Source organism: Suricata suricatta, chromosome 7 (assembly GCF_006229205.1).
Source record: "Suricata suricatta isolate VVHF042 chromosome 7, meerkat_22Aug2017_6uvM2_HiC, whole genome shotgun sequence".
Taxonomy (NCBI): Eukaryota; Metazoa; Chordata; class Mammalia; order Carnivora; family Herpestidae; genus Suricata; species Suricata suricatta.
The window spans coordinates 3,575,456-3,596,793 of NC_043706.1; the positions used below are offsets into that span (position 1 = coordinate 3,575,456).

The following is a 21,338-nucleotide window of genomic DNA, read 5'->3' on the forward strand; positions in this document are numbered from 1 at the left end:
TCATGAACTCGTTCGTCAACGACATCTTCGAGCGCATCGCGGGCGAGGCGTCGCGCCTGGCGCATTACAACAAGCGCTCGACCATCACGTCGCGGGAGATCCAGACGGCCGTGCGCCTGCTGCTGCCCGGCGAGCTGGCCAAGCACGCCGTGTCCGAGGGCACCAAGGCCGTCACCAAGTACACCAGCTCCAAGTAAACCTGCCAAGTAAGCATCTTGTTATCCAAACCCAAAGGCTCTTTTCAGAGCCACCCACATGGCCACTATGAGAGCTGTAATCAAACACTTAAAATTTGGAGTTGGCAAAATATTCTACCTTAATCTTTTTAGAAAAGCACTGCATGTGAAGGAATTAGTAGCTTTGTTTTTCTCTCTTAGTCTAAGATACTTGGGAACTGAAGATGATCTTAAGCACTGCTGGGTTTCATGTGCCAAATGTTAGGTCATATTGCTCTGTATTTGGGAGTCTTCAGTGAAACCCCATGCTGCACTGGGTTTCCTGCTGTCGGCCTTAATTGGTGTGGCTTACAACTTTTACAGGTGAATGGTAGTTAGTAGTCCGGATCCACAAACTGGTTAAAATTGCTGGCTAACTTGTCTCCAAGGAGGCTGGCCTGAAAGCACTCTTAGGGGCGGAGAAATGCGGGATCGACAGGGAGGACGCCTTTGGACTTGGCATACTCAGTCTCCCAATAGGGAACCTTCCGGTTCCAGACACGCAGTCTAGGCTGGGAAATTCCACTGTAAGTCCTTCGCTCCTGAACTTTGCTCCAGGCATTTGCTCCAGGCAAAAGCTTTAAGGGGAAAATAGCGTGTTCTCCGAAGTGAAGTTTGCGGTTTTCATCAAAGACATGGGAAAGCACAGACAATAAACTTTGTTACAGAGGACACAAAGACTTGTGCAATTTTAGATAAAATGCTAGGTGGTTTAGATTACAAAGTTACTTGGCATTAAGGGCCTCATGATCTACACTTTTCCTTGACACTTGGGAAGAAAGCTAAAGGTCCACCTGGCACTGTGCAGGCTCCCATTTCAACAAAATGCAGGACAGTGGCAGACGTTTGTCAACAGTAGCTAAACTAAGCTTTGCTGAATCATTAACTGAAATTGGATTTTTTCCCCTGTGTGTCTATTGAGCCTGCTCGAGGACTGAGGGTCCAATCCAGACTGACCACTTTACTGCCAATGAGCCAGGTTACCCCAAAAATGTGCAGGTCATTATTACCAGACTGACTACAAAAAAAAATTTTTTTTTCCCGTCTCTTCTCCCCTTTTTCTCTTATATAAATCCTGGTCTGCCTTTGTTGGATGAAGATAATTCTTTAGCTTGTTCTCCTTTCTATACAAGTAAAGGACAGGCTAATCACGAACTACTTGACCATTTATTTCTGAAGATCACACCAGGATGTTGTGTACCTAAGTCCTACCATAGGAATCAATAGAAATGTGTGACCTGGAATTGTACCTTGTGCCCTGGGCACTTTGGAGTTTTAAGCTCTTGCACGCCGAAATGTATTCTTGCCCAAAGTTGTTTCTTATTTTGGCTCTTTTTCCTATTGCACTGTGCAGATCGGGTCCACATTAGCGGTTTTATGTTAGATCAGGAAGAGATTAGTTGGTGGGAGAGGACAGGGAATCTGAAGTCTAGTTCATTTGTTAATCTTGCTGGGGTCGATTGTGTTTGTGTGATATTTGCTCTGATATCCTCTGGCCTTTGAGAACACATGAACAGGAAGTTGGTGTTTTCTTTCTGGCCTTTACCGTGATCCCCCGGGTTTGGTGTTTTGTGTTTGTATGCTGCGCATTCCTGGAACGAAAGATAAGAGTCTCTTTCCTCCTTTCAAAACGTTCTTTTCTTGTGTTTATTCATTACATATCCACATAGCTGTCAGTGTTTGCAAAAATAGCATTCCTGCTTCAGAGATAATGCAAATACAAAATGGCAATCTCTAATAGCTTTTGACTTTAATAAAGTGGTTGGGCCTTGCAGGAGACTAATGACAAGAAAGAAAACAAGTTGACCAAACCTCCAGCCTACAAAGGCCTGTGTCTTGCTAAGCAGAAGCCTCTGAAGTTGATGATCCAACAGTGCTAAATTATTGTCACTCCAGGCTCTTGAAGGTTAGAGAGCAGAGAGAAGAAACCTGGTATTATAAATCCGACTACTGAGTCAGACCAAAAGTGGAGGCTTCCAACGCCCTCTTCAAACAAACGCTTAATAGTTTCTGAATCTTACTGTGTTGATTGTGAGGCCCGTGGCACTGGAAATTAGAATTTCCGACAAAACTTAGAAAGGTCTCAGAGAATTTACTTCTATGCTCAGCAATGGTATTTGCTGAGGGATCTCTGATGTTAATTACGTTTGTCTATTAGTTAAACTTGTCTTTTGCTGAGTTGTGTTTTTCAAACCGATCCACGTGCTTAAATCTGTGGCTCTGGTTTTACCTGCTTTAACGTTTATTCCAGTTTCACAATTAGCTCTTCTAACCTGCACAATGACTGAGAATATTTTCTGCTTTGTGAATACAAATAATTTTGAGCAAGTGACCTACTCTCTCTGCCTCAGCAGGAAATTAATAAATTACCACGTAAACTTCAATTTTCAATGGCTTATACAAAGAATAAAACACACAATTTAAAGTAAGAGAAACTAGGAGCTAGAGAGTATAATGCTAACTGGAATAAGTCCTTCAAAGAAGGACAAATACCATACGATTTCACGCATATGTGGAATTTAAGAAACAAAATGAACAACGCAAGAAAGGAGAGAGAGGCAAACCACGAAATAGGTTCTTAACTACAGAGAACATACTGACGGCTGTCAGAGGGGAGGTTGGGGGTGAGCCGGGTCATGTAAGGAGGTGTCGGATCGCTCTGTCGCACACCTGAAACTAATATTACATGTATATTAACTAACTGGAATTTAAATAAAACCTTACAAAAAAAGAGAAACTCAAGTCAAAATAAAAGTTCTCCCGATGTTTTAAATGTGCTGTCCCTTTAAACTATAACTCAGAGAAAACAGGAAAGTTGAACCGTGAATTTAATTGACGGTTTTAGTTAAGAGGCTGTAGGATAAGAAACAGAACAGAACGTCTCTATTATTTTGGAACAACTTAACATTTTCAGTTCATGAGATGTAGTTTTATAGGAAAATATCACGTCTTTTTAATCAAGGTAACTTTTGGAATACATTCACTGACTTACCAATTTTGCTTTAGAAATGGCTTTATGTCTTTTTCTTTGTTATTGTCATGATGTAAAAATAACATTAGCACAATATTCTAGTTCACACAAGTCTAGGGTTTATTTTCTTAAAAAAAAGTAACTCTAACAAATATGAATTTATTAAATTTCTTCCAATTGGTTTACTGGTTAGAAGAGTTAAGATCACTTTATTTTATTTAAAATTACACATCTGTAAACTATACACTGACCTAAATTAAATCATAATAGATAATATTTTTAAGACAATAAATGTTTATAATGTTGCATACAAATCACAAAAACTCAGTGCGTCAGCTTAAATGCTGAATCCATAATCTATAGATAACTGTAACCGCTTTAAGGTATATTAAATTGAGTATTTTAAAGCCTAATCTTTGGAGCCTGGGACAATTTCTGAATTAGTGGGTATAAAATATGCATCCCTAAGAACAATTTGATCTATGCAAGGCCCTTAATTTTACACGGTTGAGAATGACATTAGATTAACAAGTTAGATGTCTCAGGAGAATGGAGGTAGATATATACACTTATTTTTGCCACTTTAAGTTTGTAAAAATGAAAGTCATGTGTAGCCGTGGGCCCAGAGGCCCAGCAGGAGGTTGGGACAGCTCCCAGTTTCCCCAGGCCTAGCAGGGAACACAATCTTCTTCTTCTTCTTCTTTTTCTTCTTTTAATGTTTATTTATTTTTGAGAGAAAGAGACAGAGCATGATCAAGGGAGGGGCAGTGAGGGACACACACACACAGAGAATCTGTAGCAGGCTTGCTGTCAGCACAGAGCCCAACACAGACCCCAATGTGGGGTTTGAACCCACGAACCGTGAGACTATGACCTGAGCCAAAGTGACATGCTTAACTGACTGAGCCACTCAGGCGCCCCATGCCTGCTTCTTTTAAGGGCTGTTAATAACACACAGAGTTCTCATTCTATTACGTATTTATAGCTTCTGAGAGACACAACTATTCATACAAGATCATGGCTATGTTTAGTGTGTTTATTTATTAGGAAGTTATTACAGTTTGTTAATGTAGTAAATTCAGTTTAATATGTGTTTTATTCATGCTGATTAGTTACATATACTTTAGGAGTGAAGTTAAAGGCTTTGAGTTGATCATTATATGAATTTCTCACTATATTCATTGATGGTATGGGTATATCTAAACGCATGCATAGGAAGATTCGCTAGGATTTGTTAAAAAACAAACGAAAACACTAGAAGAAAGAGAAAAATTCAGGATTCAAATGGAATGTTCAATATATTGGGTCTTTGCCAAATGTGAGATAATTTTTCACAAAAGGGCTTCACGTCCAAGAACTTGCTGCCCCCACTTTATGCTGTGTCTTACGGGTCACTCTGAAACATGATCGCAACCATTTCCCCATTTTTGTATATCTACGATTTATGTTTACACCTTAATGCAATAACCAATTTCCTCTGTTTTATTTTCTACCTATCCTAGATTCAAGCTCTGAATACAAAATAGTAAAACCATTAAGATTTCTTTTACCCCAAAACATATCTCTGGGCCTTGCTTGATAGCCATTGGGTAACCAACGATTTATTCCCACAACTTAATGAAAGGAAGGATGATAAAATAATTAAGTGTGTTTGGTATTTTTCAAATACTGACTGCACATCACTGCTTGGTCTGCTTTTTGTATTATTCCTAAATTTTCTTCTTTTTTTCTTTTCAAAAATTTAAAATGAAAAAAAAAATTTAATGTTTATTTTTGAGAAATAGAGCGTGAGTGGGGAAGGAGCAGAGAGAGAGGGAGACACAGAATCCAAAGCAGCCTCCAGGCTCTGAGCTGTCAGCACAGAGCCCAACATGGGGCTTGAACTCATGAACTGTGAGATCACGACCCCAGCTGAAGTCAGATGCTTAACTGATTGAGCCACCCAGGCGCCTTGGGGTCTTAAATTTTCCCAAGGGAACCCAGCTTCCCAGCCTCCTTCTGATGAGAGTAAATTGTATAACTTTGTAACAACTGTTCTCATACTAAGCTTATTTTATGCCCGTTCTTCTGATGTCTTACCCTAATTACAATTTTGACATATCATTTGGTAATTAATTGTTTCTGAAGAATATTCCGAGTAGATTTTTACCGTTGTGTTTTATCTGTTCCATACAATCACTAACTCAGTCTACTTCATGGCTCAGATGTGAGAATGCCATCTGGCTCAAGGCTTAGGAGTCGACATGTTTACTTACGGTCGATCTGCCTGTGGGCTGTTCATTTGCTTTCACTTGTATGTAAACAAGGAGTTTTCTAACTTGTTCAAATGGCTCAACCAATATTGCGGCAGGAGGCGGGGGAGTATAGTTACTCATGAGAGGAAAAGGAGGAACTAAGGAAAATCTGAGTAGTTACAATTAAAGGTAATGCTAAAGAAAACACCCCACCTGCAGTGGCCAAAACAGCCCCTCAAATTTTAATCACCATCAACAATTTTCTAGTTTGACTTCTAAAAGTAAAATCAAATATAACCAGCCCCTCGATAAAAATTAACTATCACAGGGGCGCCTGGGTGGCTCAGTGGGTTAAGCTTCTGACTCAGCTCAGGTCATGATCTCACCGTTGTGGGTTCAAGTCCCATCTTGGGCTCTGTGCTGACCTGGAGCCTGCTTCAGATTCTGGGTCTCCCTCTCTCTCTGTCCCTCTCCTGTTCATACTCTCTCCCTCTCTTTCTCTCTCAAAAATAAATAAACATTAAAAAAATTAAAACTTGACTGTCACAAATCTCTTACTCTGTTAATGTAGTCCAATCATCTCCACACTTTATAGTCACGTAACAAAAAATACCTCCATGACCAGCACAAACAAGTTCAAATTTTACAAATATGTTAATTAGGCCAAAGACGCAACAAGTGATTGAATTTTGCCTTATTTATAATTAATATAAATTACAAAACTATAAAGGTGGGGCAGGGCTTCAACCCCCACCTCAAGAACCACATTGAACCATAGTAACAAATCAATTTCATGTTATTGTTAAAATGTATTGATTCCCCCCCACCACGGTAATCCCTTTACTACTTGTGAATGATAAAAATGAGATCATAGGTAAAATACTTTCAGAAATCTGTATAAAAGTGTCCGTATTGGACAGCTCCTACTGTCCATATCATCCCCTATCTGCTGAGAAGATAATACGAGAGAACTTAAAGTAAAATTTGCCCTGTGCCAAAGTTTTACTCTTTCCCCTAATAATAATGATGGCATGTCCACATCTGAAGAGTCTCAGAAATTGTTATCATTTGAGATTGTACCAAAAGACCCATGTGACTTGGTTTCTCTTCTCTTTTGACACATTTTGTTTTGGAATGTTCTGATATTGTCGGATACTATGAATAATTAATGTCTTTAACACAGTATCATAATTGAACAAACGGAAGTTACCTTTGAAGACCGATGTCACCAGACACACCTCTACGAAACACACTATGAAGACGATGTGCAGAGAGACTTCCAGAAATGTCTCTTCGGGTTGTGATGGTGAGCTGGCTGTGACATCTGTCGCCCGCCGCTCGCCGGCGTTGATCTGGCTGGTCCGGCCGGTGACCCCTTCCTCCCTCACCGCTCCGTGTGCGTCCCTTCCGGGCCGCCCTGGGTCGAAGAGGACGACCTTCCCCAATGCAGGAGGACAGTTCTGCGGCCACAGGTAGAGGAGGAGCCACGCTGACCTGCTGGGACCTCCCGCTGACCTCGAGCTCTCCAGGCCCTTTTGTAGGAGGAAGTGGGGGAGCCAAGCTTCCAAATTCCAGACACGTCCAAACGGGGTCCTGCCTGTGGCAGTCTGTCTTTCTAAAGAATACAACAGAATAGAAAAAACAAAATAAGATAAAATAAAATAAAATAAAATAGAAATGTCAGCTTTACAGCCGTGGTGGAAGGGCCATCTGCAGGACTTTTAACTAAAAATACTGCTTTTGCGCTCCAGGCCAGAAGGCTATTTGATTCACAGGGCATGAGTCTCACCACTCTGGTTTAACTTCCCATTGGAAACACAATCGGAGACTCACTGAAATCCCCAGGATTCTGAACGCGGGACGCCTTCTCTTGAGATCCTGCAGATCCGGGTGAGATCAGAGTAGACTGCTTCTCCCTTTTCCTTCCTCTGCGTTGTCTTTTTCTGAGTATCAGTCTTTCCAACAATTCAGTTTTGGATTTGGTCTTCCTCAGTATTAAATAGAATAGAGTAGAGTAGAATAGAATATGAGTCCTCAGAGCCTAGACCTCCATACCTTGACTAAAATTTCCTAAACAAGAAGGAGTGCTTCGAAGTTTACTTCTGACTATGGCTCAAATTACAATTGACATAATAATCAGGAAAAATGATATGTGTTAAACTAAAATACATCAAAATGATATTTGAGAACTCTTCTAAGTAAGACAAGCCAATTAACTACTTGGAGACTATATATATGGACTTCAAATACTTCTTGAGATATTTGTGACTGCCCTCATATCTTTTGTAAAATTTTTTCTAATATTTGTTTATTTTTTAATGTTTATTTATTTTTGAAGAAGAGAGAGACAGCATGAGTGGGGCAGGGGCACAGAGAGAGGGAGACACAGGCTCTGAAGCAGGCTCCAGGTCTGAGCTGTCAGCACACAACCCGATATGGAGCTCGAACACAGGAACCCTGAGATTATGATCCGAGCTGAAGTCTGATGCTCAACCGACTGAGCCACCCAGGCGCCCCCTGCCCTCATCCCATTTTTGACCAAAGCGGGGGAGTTGAGAAATTGCTTTGCCAGAAACGGCGGAGACATGACCTACCCAAGTCGGCAGTGCCGCCTGAGGGCTGGAGGAATCTGCTGTGCAGAGACAGCCTGTCACATGCCCCACAGACAACCTCAAGAGTTTCTGAAGAATCGCTAATTATTTTCTTTGAAAGTCCTCCTTGGTCTGTGTAAGAACAGAGTCTCCAGACCAAAACCATGACCCCCTGTTCTTCCTCTGCAGGCTTGTTCTCCACCCGCCTGTTACAGAATCATCTTCTTAGACTTTGTCAGATGAAATCAATGTATGGTTTGACATCCCTGTCCACGGGAAAAGACCAGGCTAATAATTTCCTAAATGTCTGTGAGTTACTGTGTGACAAAGCTACCCCTCGGAGCCTCTGGGGGCTTTAATTACTTACTCATGGAGATGGGGTGAGGACTAAATGAAACAGCAAATATAAAATACTTGTCCCAGGAATGGTATCATGCTAGTAAAATATTTGCCGAAATACTGAAAATAGCATAGTGACTAAAGACAGGACTCCCAGGTCTGACCCCCAGCTCACTACGCACCACTTACTAGCTGTCAGGTGAGGCAGATCCTCATTTCTTCTGTGTGCCTCAGTGTCCTCATTTGTGTCTTTTTTGTTAATTAATTTTTTTTTTAATTTTGAGTAAGCGCCATGCCCAACGTAGGGGCTTGAACTCATGACCCCGAGATCAAGGGTCACATGACCTGCTAACTGAGCCGGCCCGGCACCCCGGTCCTCATTTGTGTCTGGAGGAGGATGGTTAATAGCACCAACCTTCTAGATGTTTGTGGAGATTAAAGATCTTTAACGCACGAAAGCACCTGGAAGAGTGCCTGGCACATGGTAGGTGCTCAGCTGTTATTTGAAACCTTTCATTTATAGCCTTTTCTATACCCCTAAAGGCACCTAAGACCGCTTATGACTATCTTGGTAAAAGCTGGTTTTTCACAAATCATGGGAATTTCACAGGTGATTTGATATAAAAAAATGCCAACTGATTTCACCATGTTTACCTTGGTCCCACAGCTGGACGAAAATGCAGTCGCCCACCCCCATACTTAATGACCTCCCTAGGCCTGTTCCTAGGGGCGTAAAGAATGATATCAGCATTTGTCTGGAGTTTTCCAGATCTGGAAGGATGTGTGGTTCCAGCACTTTGCTAAGTCGTCCTAGGCATTAAATGTTAGCTTTTCCAGACTTTCACCCTGAGCAATCCTGGATGACTAAGCGGAGAAGGAAACTGGGCCAAATACACTTCTGCATGTGACCTTTCCTACAAGATATTCTAGGCGATGAGGAACATTTCTGGACTCTGACAATCGCCTTGACGTATCTCCAAGCACTGTGGGTTCGTCATAATTTAAGGAGAAGGGAGTAAATCTGGAAAACGAGCTGCTTTCCGAGCGAGGAAGGGGAAGGAAGGCTTTGGGTGGCCCGGCGCAGTTCCCGTGGGAGCGGCTAGGAAGGCCTGTTTCGTGCTGCTCTGGCTGCTGGCGGTGTCAGATGCCCCAGCTGTGGGCTCTGACGGGACAAAGGAACACCAGTGGTGGGGCTTGTCTCCGTGGTGAGCAGCAGACGTGCCTAGAGTCTAGCACGGACCGGCGCAAAACCTTGACCTCACCACTTCACAGGCCTAAGTTCGTTTTCTGACCCTATCAAGTCTCCAAGTAAAAGGATCAGCTTCAAAAGCATCAAAGGATAAAGCTTTGTGTTCATTCTTCTCCTTTCCCTCCTCTCCTCACGTTCTCCTTTATTTTCTTTTCCTTTATTTGTATTTTCACTTTCTTTCTCGGTTATTTATTATTGGCCCAAACTCAGCTGTGGGACAACATAAGAATATGAAGATGAAAATGTGCCCCTTTTACTGTTGGACTTGCTCACACAGCCGTGGTGAAAGATGCTGGGCGCTGGGCTTAACCCACACATTTGGGCTTTAATGCACTGAAATCGGTATAGTTTTTATAGTTGAGAAAAATAAATAAAATCAGTGTTTAAGAACGGAGCAGAGATGGTGCAGGCTCTCAGATTGCAGACGGAAAGCTGCTGGCCTGGAGCGCGGGTCTGTGATCCGGGGCCGCACCAGGGTAAGGGCTTTGGGAAGGTCTGGGGTGCGCAGGGGCCCTGCCTCTAAGGGTCCGAGCTGGGATTTGGCCCGATCAGTGCTAAACATACACTATGTACACTCACTCTTAACTGAGTGGATTGGAATTTATTTATGTATATGTGTGTGTGTATATACGTATATATATATATACACATACATATATATATATTCCTAATTAGGAATATGTGTGTTTTTATATATATTTAGGGCATACGCATGCTTTTCTGTATATATATATATTTAGAGCTTATATGTATATATTACATACAGAGTTTATATATGTGTGTGTGTGTGTATGTATGTATGTATGCATGTTTAGGGCAGTTTCAGGTGTACAACGATATTGAGAGGGAGGTACAGATCCCCATGTACCCCGGTCTCCACATCTGCATAGCTTCCCACACCAGCAACATTGTTCACCAAAATGGCACTTTTTGGGATGAGCCGACATGGGCACACGACCATCCCGCAAGGACCTTAGTTTGCCATTGCGGTTTTGTCTTGGTGTTGCACATTCCACGGGCCCGGACAGATGTGTAATGACGCCCATCCATCACTGTAATATACAGAGGGTTTTCACTGCCCTAAAATGACCAGAAGTTGTAACCAGCGGGAACTGAGGGGAAGGGGTGGGTGGCTGGAATGTGTCTGAAGGAGACAGTTATTTTGCCTTCAGGATTCTCCAGATGCATGAAATGCACTTTGGCAGGCCCTTCCCCGACCGAGTCCAGGCCCTCCCCCTCCACTATCTCTTGGATTCCGTGTTGGCGCGGCCTTGGGCACACCTGCCTTCCTGGCCTGCTGCCTCCCACGTATAGCGGATCTCTAGCTTTTGATTCTTTTCCTTCCTCCTTGTCTAGAAACTCCTACCTGTTATCATCCTGCAGGTGTCTTCTGGCCCATCGCCTCCTAGTTGTTCGGTGTGATCGCTGCTTCGTTTGTGCTCAGTTGTGACCCCCGTCTGGTTGTCCTGTCCGACTGTGTCTGAGCTCTGACTGGCGCTCCGCGGTGTCTCATGGGCGGTGACTGGGCCTCGTGCACGGCCAGCGCACATAAACGACTGACCGAGTCGATTCCTTCACTCATTGCTGTGGAATGCCTGCTGTGTCCCCGGGGGCATGTACCAGTGAACAAAATCACCAAATCCCTCCCCTTGAAGAGCTAGGACTCTAGGAAAGTACGATTGAAAAACATAATAAATAACTCAAAATATCTGGTCTGTTAGAAGGCAGGTGTCATCAAAAAGACAAAACAAAACAAAACAAAAAACAAAGGCAGGGTTAGAGCACGAGCACCGGGAGGCGGGGCTGCAGCGACGGGCAGGGAATGAGGTTCTGAGCAGGGGCCCCAGCGTGCACGGGGCTCCCCCGGGGGACCAGATCCAGGATCAAGGTGCTCCCGGGAACAGCAGTGTTGAGTCGGCTTCAAGAGACGAGGCTCGGGCCGAAACGAGGTATGTGATACCGTCTGTTCTATGAAACGGATCCCCAAGGCTTACCGCAACAGAAGCGTGTCACTCTGCTACACGATGTTGCATAGGGCCCGTCACAACGAGGGGATGGGACTTGGCTCCACGGTCTTTCAGGGACAGTTTTCTTCTACCTTGTGTCTCAAGTGTCTTCGAGTCGTAGAGATCTCTGCCGGAGCCCGGACTTCCGGCCTGCAGAGAAGAAGGAGCGTTTCGTGGACCAGGCAACGGGGGGTGGGGGGGGGGGCACACGTTATTCTGGCCACATTATTATGACTAGAGGACCACCCTCTGGCTAGGGAGCCATCATCAGTCCCCGGAAAGGGACAAGTTCACTGCCATCCTGGAGCTTGCATCATGGCTGGAGAAGACAGACAATAAACAATAGTTATTATACATAATTATTAGGCTGTGAGCGGGGAATAAACCCTGTGGGGAGGGAAAGGTAGGCCAGGTGTGCAGCGCCTGGAAGTTTTATATGTTCACTGATTAAAGCGCTCGCTGGAACAGTAGTTCCTAACACTGGGGTGGCACTTAGCCGGGCACCATTCTAAACGTGTGCTCTGTTAACTCAATTAATTCCCGGACAATAAAATGTTAGCTGGAAAGCGCATGGGGAGGGAGGACCAGGGATTAAGAAAGGAAGAGAAATCCAAGTCCACCCCGTGCCCTAGAGTGTTTGGAGCACCCGCCCCTCTGTCTCTGGTTCCGTAGTCAGTGTGCTCATCGGGTGTGAGCGGGCGAGATCATGTGTGGGTGTGAGCTCCCAGAGGGAGAGCCGTGGTTCCCTCCAGCGCAGGCCTTAAATTTGGGGCCTTTTCAACGGGGTTTAAAACAACACGTGCCACTTGTCATTGTTAAGACCATGACATCTGAGGGGGCAGTGAGTCTGTGAAGTGCACTATGGGGACATCAGAGGTCACATCTTGAGTCAGCAGAGGACGGTTAGTGGCGTGGGGGGGGACTGCCTCTCACCACCTAAAGAGAGAGAAGTGCCTTCCCCTCTCTGCCGTCCCCCCCCGCCCCCGCCCCCCACTACCGCCAGGCTCGGCCTCCACAAACCTTTCGGAAAACTTACCTGAATGTGACTGTGGGGGCCCTTTCACCGTCCACACAAAACGTGCAGCAAAGTCGCTGTCTTTGTGGAGTGAACCGATCGCCAGGGTGTGATGTGCCCCGCGTGGGTTACAGTCCGAGTCCCTAGGTCAGCCAGGTGTGTGAGCCCTCGTCACAGACCCGTTTCTCCCCACCGCGCAGACGTGGCAGTCGCAGGTACTGAAGGGGCCCCCCAACAAGGAGACCCCGCTGACATCTTCCTGCCTGGGGTTCGGTCGCCTGCAGAGGATACGATCAGGTTTGCCTTTGCTCGTTGATCAAGAAGAGGAGGAAAATGCATTTTGCAACATGGCAAGAAACAGACTCAGCATGTATTTGCGTACGTTTCCACTAGATGTGCTTCATGTGCCTTATTTAAAAGCTGCGGGGGGAGGACTTGATGTGTTAGCGGCCCAGGGGTGAGCGCCTGGGGGGAGGGGGCGTCCGGAACCTTCTCGGCTGCTCCGCGGGCGAGTGCCAGGCTTGGACTCTGACAGGGGGCCCTGCAAGCGCCTTCCTGGTCCCCCACAGGCAGCGCAGCTCACCCCGAAGCCCCCGCCTTAGACCACCCCCTCCACCTTTGTCAATGGGCTCCTTCGTGAAAAACCCTAACACGACAAATTCTTACTCGTCCTTCAAGACTTAGCTCAAATGTAACTTAGGAGACACTGAGTCAACCGCATTCATCCTTTATTTCCGAGACTCCAGGGCTAGAGGGCGTGGGCTTGCCACAGAGTCCCCGCCCCGCAGCCGTGTCAACTCAAGGGCCTTATCGGTATCTGATGAATTATACAAATGAACTGATTGGTCAATCTCTCTCTTTTCACAGGAGGAGCCGACGCGTTTTAGGCATCTTTTCCCACCGCCGGTCACTGCTAAACACCGTGGCATCTCACGCAGAAAACAATGAGTGACACCACAAGAAGATAAATGGAAATATTTTCAATGATCATGGAAGGCTCAGTAAGAACCTGGTGAAACTATTTGTTTTCTGAGTATAAAAATATTAGATGTTTACTGTAGAAATTTGTAAAAAGAAAAATATATAAGGAAGAAATTAAAAATAACTCCTGGTGTCTCCTTTTTACCAAATTTCTTTTTTAATGTTTATTTTTGAGAGAGACAAAGAGAGCACGAATAGAGGAGGGGCAGAGAGAGAGGGAGACACAGAATCGAAAGCAGGTTCCAGCCTCTGAGCTGTCAGCACAGAGCCTGACACAGGGCTCGAACTCATGAACCAGGAGATCATGACCTGAGCAGGAGTCAGACACCTAACCTACTGAGTCACCCAGGTGCCCTGGTATCTCTTTTTAATATGGATATGATAAATATGTATAGATGACTATGAATATACAGGATACGCCTATAACATATCATATATAAAGCAAATTTAGGTATGCCATAGATACATATATATAATTTACTAAGTAATATGCTTAAAAACACAATGTTTTAAATGTTCCTTTACTTCTGAGAGAGACAGAGGGAGAGAGCACAGACAAGGGAGGGTCAGAGAGAGAAAGAGACAGAGGATCCAAAGCAGGTTCCCATGCTCACAGTGGAGAGCCTGACGTGGGGCTTCCGCTTTCAAACTGTGACCTGAGCTGATGTCACTTGCTTAATCAACTGAGCCACCCAGGTGCCCCTAGAAACACAATTTTTTATGAATGTATCATTCCTTGGGTCACTAGTCCTCTGTGGTTGGTTATCTAGATTGACTTCCATTCTTACGTATTATAGCTCATACAGATGACACATCTTCGTGGGAATATGGGATTATCTCCTGCGGATAGACTTCTAGAAGAAGAAACACTAAATCACAAGGTCATAGCATTTTTTATCGCTCGTGATACATACATTGCCAGATTGCCATCTAGGAGGACCGTGCCAATTTGCAATCCCTACGTACTGTTCACATTGAGAATTGTTTTAAAGCATTGTTAAGCTGATCGGCACTCCCCCCAAATGACTGAAATGTCATCTCGCTCATTATTAGTGAGAATGCTTCCCCCGTTTTTCATCAGCCAGGATCCCGTAGTCTATATACGTGTTATTCACACATTACAAAACAGCACAGTGTGGACACCGGTCTTGGCTTACACTTAGTAGCTACTAGGAGAGCTTGGAGTGTCTGGAGAAACAGAAATCAGATCACCCGAGTGGCTCCCTCAGGGGATTTCTGATAATGCAAACAGCTTTTTTCTATTAGAAAAGGAAGCTTTGCTTCCTAATTAGATGATGGCGGGGTTAGCGCCTCTGTCCTCTGAGAAGTTTCTAGAACTCCTTCTGAAGGTGTTCAGTTTCATAAGGAGCAGCAGAAACAGGTTGAATGAGTCATTCAGGTCCGTCTGACTCAATAGAGGACATGTTTGCTTCCCACCTCTCTCAAAGAGAGTTCTCCACCTTGAAACACTGGGCACGTTATTGTCTTAGATGTTGATCTTGCACCGAAGAATTGTCGTCAGTGCATATATTTAAATCTTATATCCCAAATACGGAAAATGGTAATTTCTTTAAAGACCAAATAATACTTTTCTCAATTAAAAAAAATGTTTTGAGGTCCCTCAGCCCTGGAAGAGCATCGCGCCAACATTTCAGTCAATACTTGATGACTTTTATTTATTAAAAATTTTTTTTTAACATTTATTCATTTTTGAGAGACAGAGACAGAGCCCAAGCAGGGGAGGGGCAGAGAGAGAGGGAGACCAGAATCTCAAGCAGGCTCTAGGCTCTGAGCTGTCAGCACAGAGCTCAATGTGGGGCTCGACCTCACGAACTGGGAGATCAAGACCTGAGCTGAAGTCAGACGCCTGACTGACTGTGCCACCCAGGCACCCGGAACACTTGACTTTTAGAGACAACTTTTACAAATCATGAAATTATACACATGCCCTTTCTACAAAACAAACAAAATAATTACTCAATAGCTGAACAAGCAATCAATTCTTCAAAAATGAAGAAACCAGTTGAAAAAGAATTAAAGTTAATTGTGAAATAATGTTTGTTAAAGATAGTTGAAAGTTCAAATATGAAGTTCAAAAATAGCTACTGAAAAAGAGATAGAGAGCAGTTTTAAAACTTAGATACAAGGAAAAGCCAAGAAGAATGTAGGGTAGGTATGCTAGTAAGTGAAATCCTGAGAATCTCACTGAACACAGTGAAAATCTCAAGAAGCCTTTATTTTATTCACACACACACACACACACACACACACAGAAATATTGAGTAATCATTTTTTAAAACAACAGAGTAGAATGTTAAATTAATATTGACTGGGCAGTACAGTTTTCATATCATGAGAGAATCATGTTATTATACTAAAAAAGAAAACAGTTCTACTTTCTTTGTGATTGCTTCCATTGACTTCAGAAGTTACATATAGCCAGCAAAAGCTGATCTAAGGAAATGTTCACAGCAGTATTATTTCAATAATGGAAGGTCAGAAGGTTGACTTTCCCATAATAGAAAATTTTCCAAGATAATTTTATATTATTGCTACACACACACACACACACACACACACACACACACAAGATCTATGGTTGTCCGGTGTCTTAGTTGGCTAAGCGTCCGACTTTGGCTCAGGTCACGATCTTGCCATTTGTGAGTTCGAGCCCTATGTTGGGCTCTGTGCTGACAGCTCAGAGCCTGGAGGTTACTTTGGGTTCTGTGCCTCCCTCTCTCTCTGCCCCTCCCTGCTCACGCTGTCAATCTCTCTCTCTCTCTCTTTCTCTCTCTCTCTCTGTGAAAAATAAATAAACATTGTAAAAAAACCCCCAAAACATAGGTCATCAGCAAGATGCTCTTGTAACCTCCCTTAGAAAAAACGATTCTTTAAACTGAGGGTCACAGTGCTTTACTGGGTTGCGAAGTCAATACCATAGTTTGCAACCAGCGTTTTAAGAAATGAAATGGATTCACAAGTATCAGAACGTGGACACTTCAGGTGGTATTGTTGCCTGAATGTTTTGCAAAGTGTATTTACTTTTTGAGAAAGAGAAAGAGAGAGAGAGAGAGAGCGAGAGAGAGAGAGAGAGAAAGAGAGAGAGAGAGAGAGAGAGAGAGAGAGAAACCCCAATTTGGGGAGGGGCAAAGAGAGGGGGGTTGGAAACTGAGGGTCTGAAGCAGGATCCGTGCTGACAGAAGACAGCCTGACAACAGGCTCGAACTCACAAACTGCAAGTTCATCACCTGAGCTGAAGTCGGACTTTTAACCGACTGAGTGACCCAGATGCCCCCGTTTTCTGAACTTATGTTTCAGGAGTGTGTGTGTAAGCACAAGCCCATCAGACAGAGAGAAGTGGACACTTTGCTACCTCACTTTGCAACCAGAAGGTGAAAAATCTCATCATTTGATTTCCACTTCAGAAATATTTCACATGTAGACTCTCTCCTTTCCCACGCTATCTCCTTAGACGCAGCCCTTGTCTTTCTTCGGGACTATTGCAACATTCCCAACCTCTGACACGGGCTAATTTCCATGATTGTTTCCATGAAACTCTGAAAGCAGGACAACTACAGCAAAGACATGCAAATCCTCTCCTTAAAACCTTCAGGCCTTGGCTTGCAGAATAACAAACTGCACACAAGCATTTGGGAATCTCTGCAAGATGGTCCTTATGGGCTTTTCCTCTGCTGAACCCGGGTCTTTGGCCACACTGCATTGCTCCCCTCCTGGCCTTGATGAACAACGTCCTACCCGGATGTCTTACAAAGCCAAGTCTTAGGGCAAGTCCAAAGAGGTGTCCTGGGCCTCGGTCCAAGAATTCTCTTCCACAGTTTTGCAGGCACGTCTGCCAGCTCAGTTCTGTTGGAGATCTGGGTCTGTGGTTCCCACTGATCTCTTCACTCAGCCACCGGGCTGCCTCATGTTTTATAGGTTATTGAGAATAGAGTGTCTGTTTTTCTTTGTGTGTGTGCTTGGCATCAGGCAGTAGAGCTGGGGTGGAGTGGGGTAGGGTGGGGGGGTGGGGCTTGAGTGAATGAAACCAGAAGCAAAATTCAGTTGAAAATACCAGCCACGGAGATGATGGACCTGATTTGGACTAAGTAGAGATCATGTTAGATTCTTGAGGGTCTGCAGTCAAACTGCGGGGATAGTGGACTGGTTTTGGTCACATGCAACCCACATGCCTGGCTGACAATGGTTTCTTAGATTGTGTTTGCCCATATAAAGTGGTACGCTGCAGTTTTTGGACAACTCTATAAGCATCGTCTAACTACACAGTGAGACATTTAAGAGACCTGTGTTATTTCCTTCATATACATAAATAATTTTCAATAAAAGTCAGTGTGTGAATAATTTATTTTCTTCACCAATTGGAAGCCAACCATTTGGAAAACCACTCAGAAGAGATAAGGTAAGTCTCCTGCTAAAAATTACATTTAAGCTACATGGAAAAGAGGAAGTTTTCTTCTCCTCCTTGAATTTCGCTGAAAACCAAGGGCTTTATCGGATGCTTCTGGTCTTCAAGGCCATTTTTCATGAAAAGGTGAAAAGGCACATGAAATCTGGGTCTCCCCGGACGACTCAGCAGTAAAACCTGGGCGATTCTGCCAGGGGATTTGTGAGGGATCAAACTTTTGGGGGTAAAACAAACACAAATGCGCCTCCCCTGAGGGGTGGTGCGGTGCCTGGTGATGCACCAATCACAGTGCGCCTTGCCCTATATAAGGCCTTCAGGCCCCGAGGCGCTTTATGCTGCTTCTGGTGGTTGCCATTTTGTTTGTCGTTCTTCGTGCAATGTTGGAGACGGCTCCTGCGGCCACATCGGACACTGCTCTGGTTCCTATGGAGAATCCGCTAGCTAAGAAGAGAGGGAGGAGGCCGGGGGTCCTGCCAGGCTCAAGTCGCAAGGCCTCGAGCCTTTCCGTGTCCAAGCTGATAACGGAGGCGCTGTCGGTGTCCCAGGGACGAGCAGGCGTGTCGGCGGCCGCACTCAAGAAGGTGCTGGCGGCCGCCGGCTACGACGTGGAGAAGAACAACAGCCGCATCAAGCTGGGCCTCAAGAGCCTGGTGAGCAAGGGCACCCTGGTGCAGACCAAGGGCACCGGTGCCTCGGGCTCCTTCAAGCTCAACAAGAAGTCTATTCCTGAGTCCACCACGAGCAAGGTCAAAAGGCCCGCTTCCGCCCAGGGGAAGAAGCTCACCTTACCCAAGGATTCGAAGTCCCCGAAGAGTGCCAAGACCACCAAGACGGCCAAGAAGTCCCGGAAAGCGGCAGCTCCGAAAGCACCGCGGAGCGGCGGGAAGGCTAAGGGAGCCCGGGGCAAGCAGCCCGGGAGTAGCTCGGGGAAGGCTCGAGCGGGGAAGCTTCAGTCCGGGAAGGTCAAGGTCACCCAGCGGAAGACGCGTGCCAGGAAGGTAGCCTCCAAAAAGTAAACCGGAAACCGGATGATTCTCAACCCAAAGGCTCTTTTAAGAGCCACTCCAAGTACTTCCAAAAGGGCATGGCACGGAGCACTGAGCTTATAAATAGGCCTTCACAGGGTCTATTAAGCAAGTTCAATTGCAAAACGTGTGAAGTCTCGTCAAATGTGTTCAATAGGGATTACAGTATTTGAAGATTATTCTTGTGTTGTCTAATGTGAGAGAGTTCACACATTTACAGTTAGAACAGGACAGGGGGAGAACAGGCGGGGCGGGAGGGGGGATGCAGTTGATTGTTTCTTGATTTTGGGCACCGGTCCTTAGCTCACAGGTTCTTTGAGCACTCTGCTTGGGATTCTCTCCCTCTGTCTCTCTCCTGCTTGCGCTCTCCCTGAATAATAAAAAATAGGGCCCATGGACCCACACTTCGCTGGGAATGCCAGCATTTCTGTGGAAGGAGTGGGGATCAGCTTCCTGTGCAAACCAGGGACTTTGGAAGCGCTCTGAGCGTCCACTTTACACTGTTGCACATGATGCTAGTGCAGGCAGGGTTTCATACCTCACTGCTCACAACTTTTTGGGATCAACATATATAGGAATCAAATTGTAACAAACTAATGAGACGCCTGCGTGGTTCAGTTGAGGGTCTGACTTGGGCTCAGGTCATCCTCTCATGGTTTGTGGGTTCGAGCCCCGCGTCGGCTCTGTGCTGACAGCTCAGAGCCCGGGCCTACTTCGGATTCTGTCTCTGCAATTTTTCACTTGATTAACGAAGTATTTTCAGTCTGCAGTTGTGAGACTACTCAAAGAGCACTTATCCTCAATATTTCCAAATTACTGTGTTGCCACGTTAGGAAATGGTTTGGTCATTGGATTAGCCTAATGCAATTCTGTGTATTTTATTTACAAAGAGTGTACAGACTTGTCCAGATTGTGTTCCATCGACTGAAGAATAACCTTAAAACCTGGATGGAATGTTGGGGTTACAAAGTTGTTAACACTGAATGCACTGTTATTAGGAAATTCTCAGGTCTGATTTAAAGCGTCTTTTTGGTTTTAAGCAAAATTCGTTTATTTCAGCTCTCATTAGGAATTAGCATTCTTATTTAAAGATGTTGATAAATATAAAATTCATACTGTTCATCATATTTGGGGCCTTGGTAGTATTTGGTGTGACTTTGAACAAAGCCCGGGGCGGAACTATGTAACGCTTTCTTTTACATATTAGCATGTACTCAAGATAGATAGCACTACGGCCTGGCCTTTCTAAACTCCGTTCTAGAACTGGGCCGCTGATAATTTTTGTCATGGAGAACGAATGGATTAAAGTACAGAATCCTGCACAACCCAACTCTTGCTTGGACAGGGCGGCGATTGCCTTCCAGGCTGGCGCGGTAGCCCTGGAACGCGCTTCCCTTGCCGGGCGAGGCCGTGAGTCCCTTGCCTGACGGCCGTGCCCCATACTGAACGGACCCCCGACCGCGCCTGGCAGGCAGCAGGCCCCTCAGCACTTCGCGAACCCTCTAGAACTGGTCCTGAGAGCCTCTGTGCTTTTGCTCCTAGTACTTGAGTAGCGCCCTGGCATACATCGGATCAAAAACAAAGTTAACCAACCGACGTTTTCCTCCGGTTCCGAGGACAGCTTTTAAACTCTTTTTGGCCAACGGGAAATGGCCCCGGAATTCCACCCTCCGCAACTTTTGTCACACCACTAGCACCGAGTCAGAGCATGTCCTCAGAGGACCTTCATTTACATAGCGGCCGGCTGCGGTCGCGGTGGCCGGAGATGCGGGAAAGACTACCTCCGAGACCTTAATTAGTATAAAACATCCCAATTTCTATCCCGGAACCAATTAATTAGCAAAAGTTCCTAACCTTATGATTAAAAATGCACTTTTTCGAAAGCCGGAAACTACGTAAGTGGGGACGATATAAAGCTTATTACAGACACAAAAAAATCTAAATGTCTTTGTTCGTTACCATTTCTCGCTACGGAATCTCACACGCCCCTAATGCCGTATTTCTCCGAGCACAACAGCCCTTTAAACGATTTTGTGGGCGGCCCTGAAAAGGGCCTTTGTGTTTGGGAATATGGCGGGTTCCGGGAGCTCAGCCGCCGAAGCCGTAGAGAGTGCGGCCCTGGCGCTTGAGCGCGTAGACCACGTCCATGGCCGTGACCGTCTTGCGCTTGGCGTGCTCCGTGTAGGTGACGGCGTCCCGGATCACGTTCTCCAGGAACACCTTGAGCACCCCGCGGGTCTCCTCGTAGATGAGGCCGGAGATGCGCTTGACGCCGCCGCGCCGGGCCAG

At 45.2% G+C, this 21,338-nt stretch overlaps 3 protein-coding genes and 1 long non-coding RNA gene across 4 annotated transcripts in view; 2 read left to right on the forward strand and 2 right to left on the reverse strand.

Annotated features, from left to right (window-relative positions):
• Positions 1-6,705, reverse strand: part of LOC115296212 — a 9,961-nt gene extending 3,256 nt beyond the window's left edge. Inside the window, exon 1 of the long non-coding RNA XR_003910778.1 lies at positions 6,631-6,705. This is a non-coding gene — a long non-coding RNA (uncharacterized LOC115296212). The remainder of the gene's footprint in view (positions 1-6,630) is intronic.
• LOC115296184 (histone H2B type 1-M) overlaps positions 1-13,576 on the forward strand; it is a 37,592-nt gene extending 24,016 nt beyond the window's left edge. The window contains exons 2-3 of the mRNA XM_029944674.1: positions 1-206; positions 13,488-13,576. Coding sequence (XP_029800534.1) covers positions 1-197 — 197 coding nt within the window. The 3' untranslated portion in view covers positions 198-206; positions 13,488-13,576. The remainder of the gene's footprint in view (positions 207-13,487) is intronic.
• A 4,716-nt stretch (positions 13,577-18,292) lies between these two features.
• On the forward strand, positions 18,293-19,273 carry LOC115296170 (histone H1t). The gene has a single exon (XM_029944655.1). It carries the CDS (start codon positions 18,357-18,359, stop codon positions 19,038-19,040), a length of 684 nt encoding a protein of 227 aa, XP_029800515.1. The 5' UTR covers positions 18,293-18,356; the 3' UTR covers positions 19,041-19,273.
• Positions 19,274-20,891: 1,618 nt separating this feature from the next.
• Positions 20,892-21,338, reverse strand: part of LOC115296510 (histone H4-like) — a 1,280-nt gene continuing 833 nt past the window's right edge. The window contains exon 2 of the mRNA XM_029944966.1: positions 20,892-21,338. Within this exon, the coding sequence (XP_029800826.1) occupies positions 21,138-21,338 (201 nt within the window). The 3' untranslated portion in view covers positions 20,892-21,137.

Bases quoted from the DNA above. Each gene is read 5' to 3' on its own strand.
- LOC115296170 (XM_029944655.1), top strand. From the start codon at position 18,357: ATGCTGCTTCTGGTGGTTGCCATTTTGTTTGTCGTTCTTCGTGCAATG.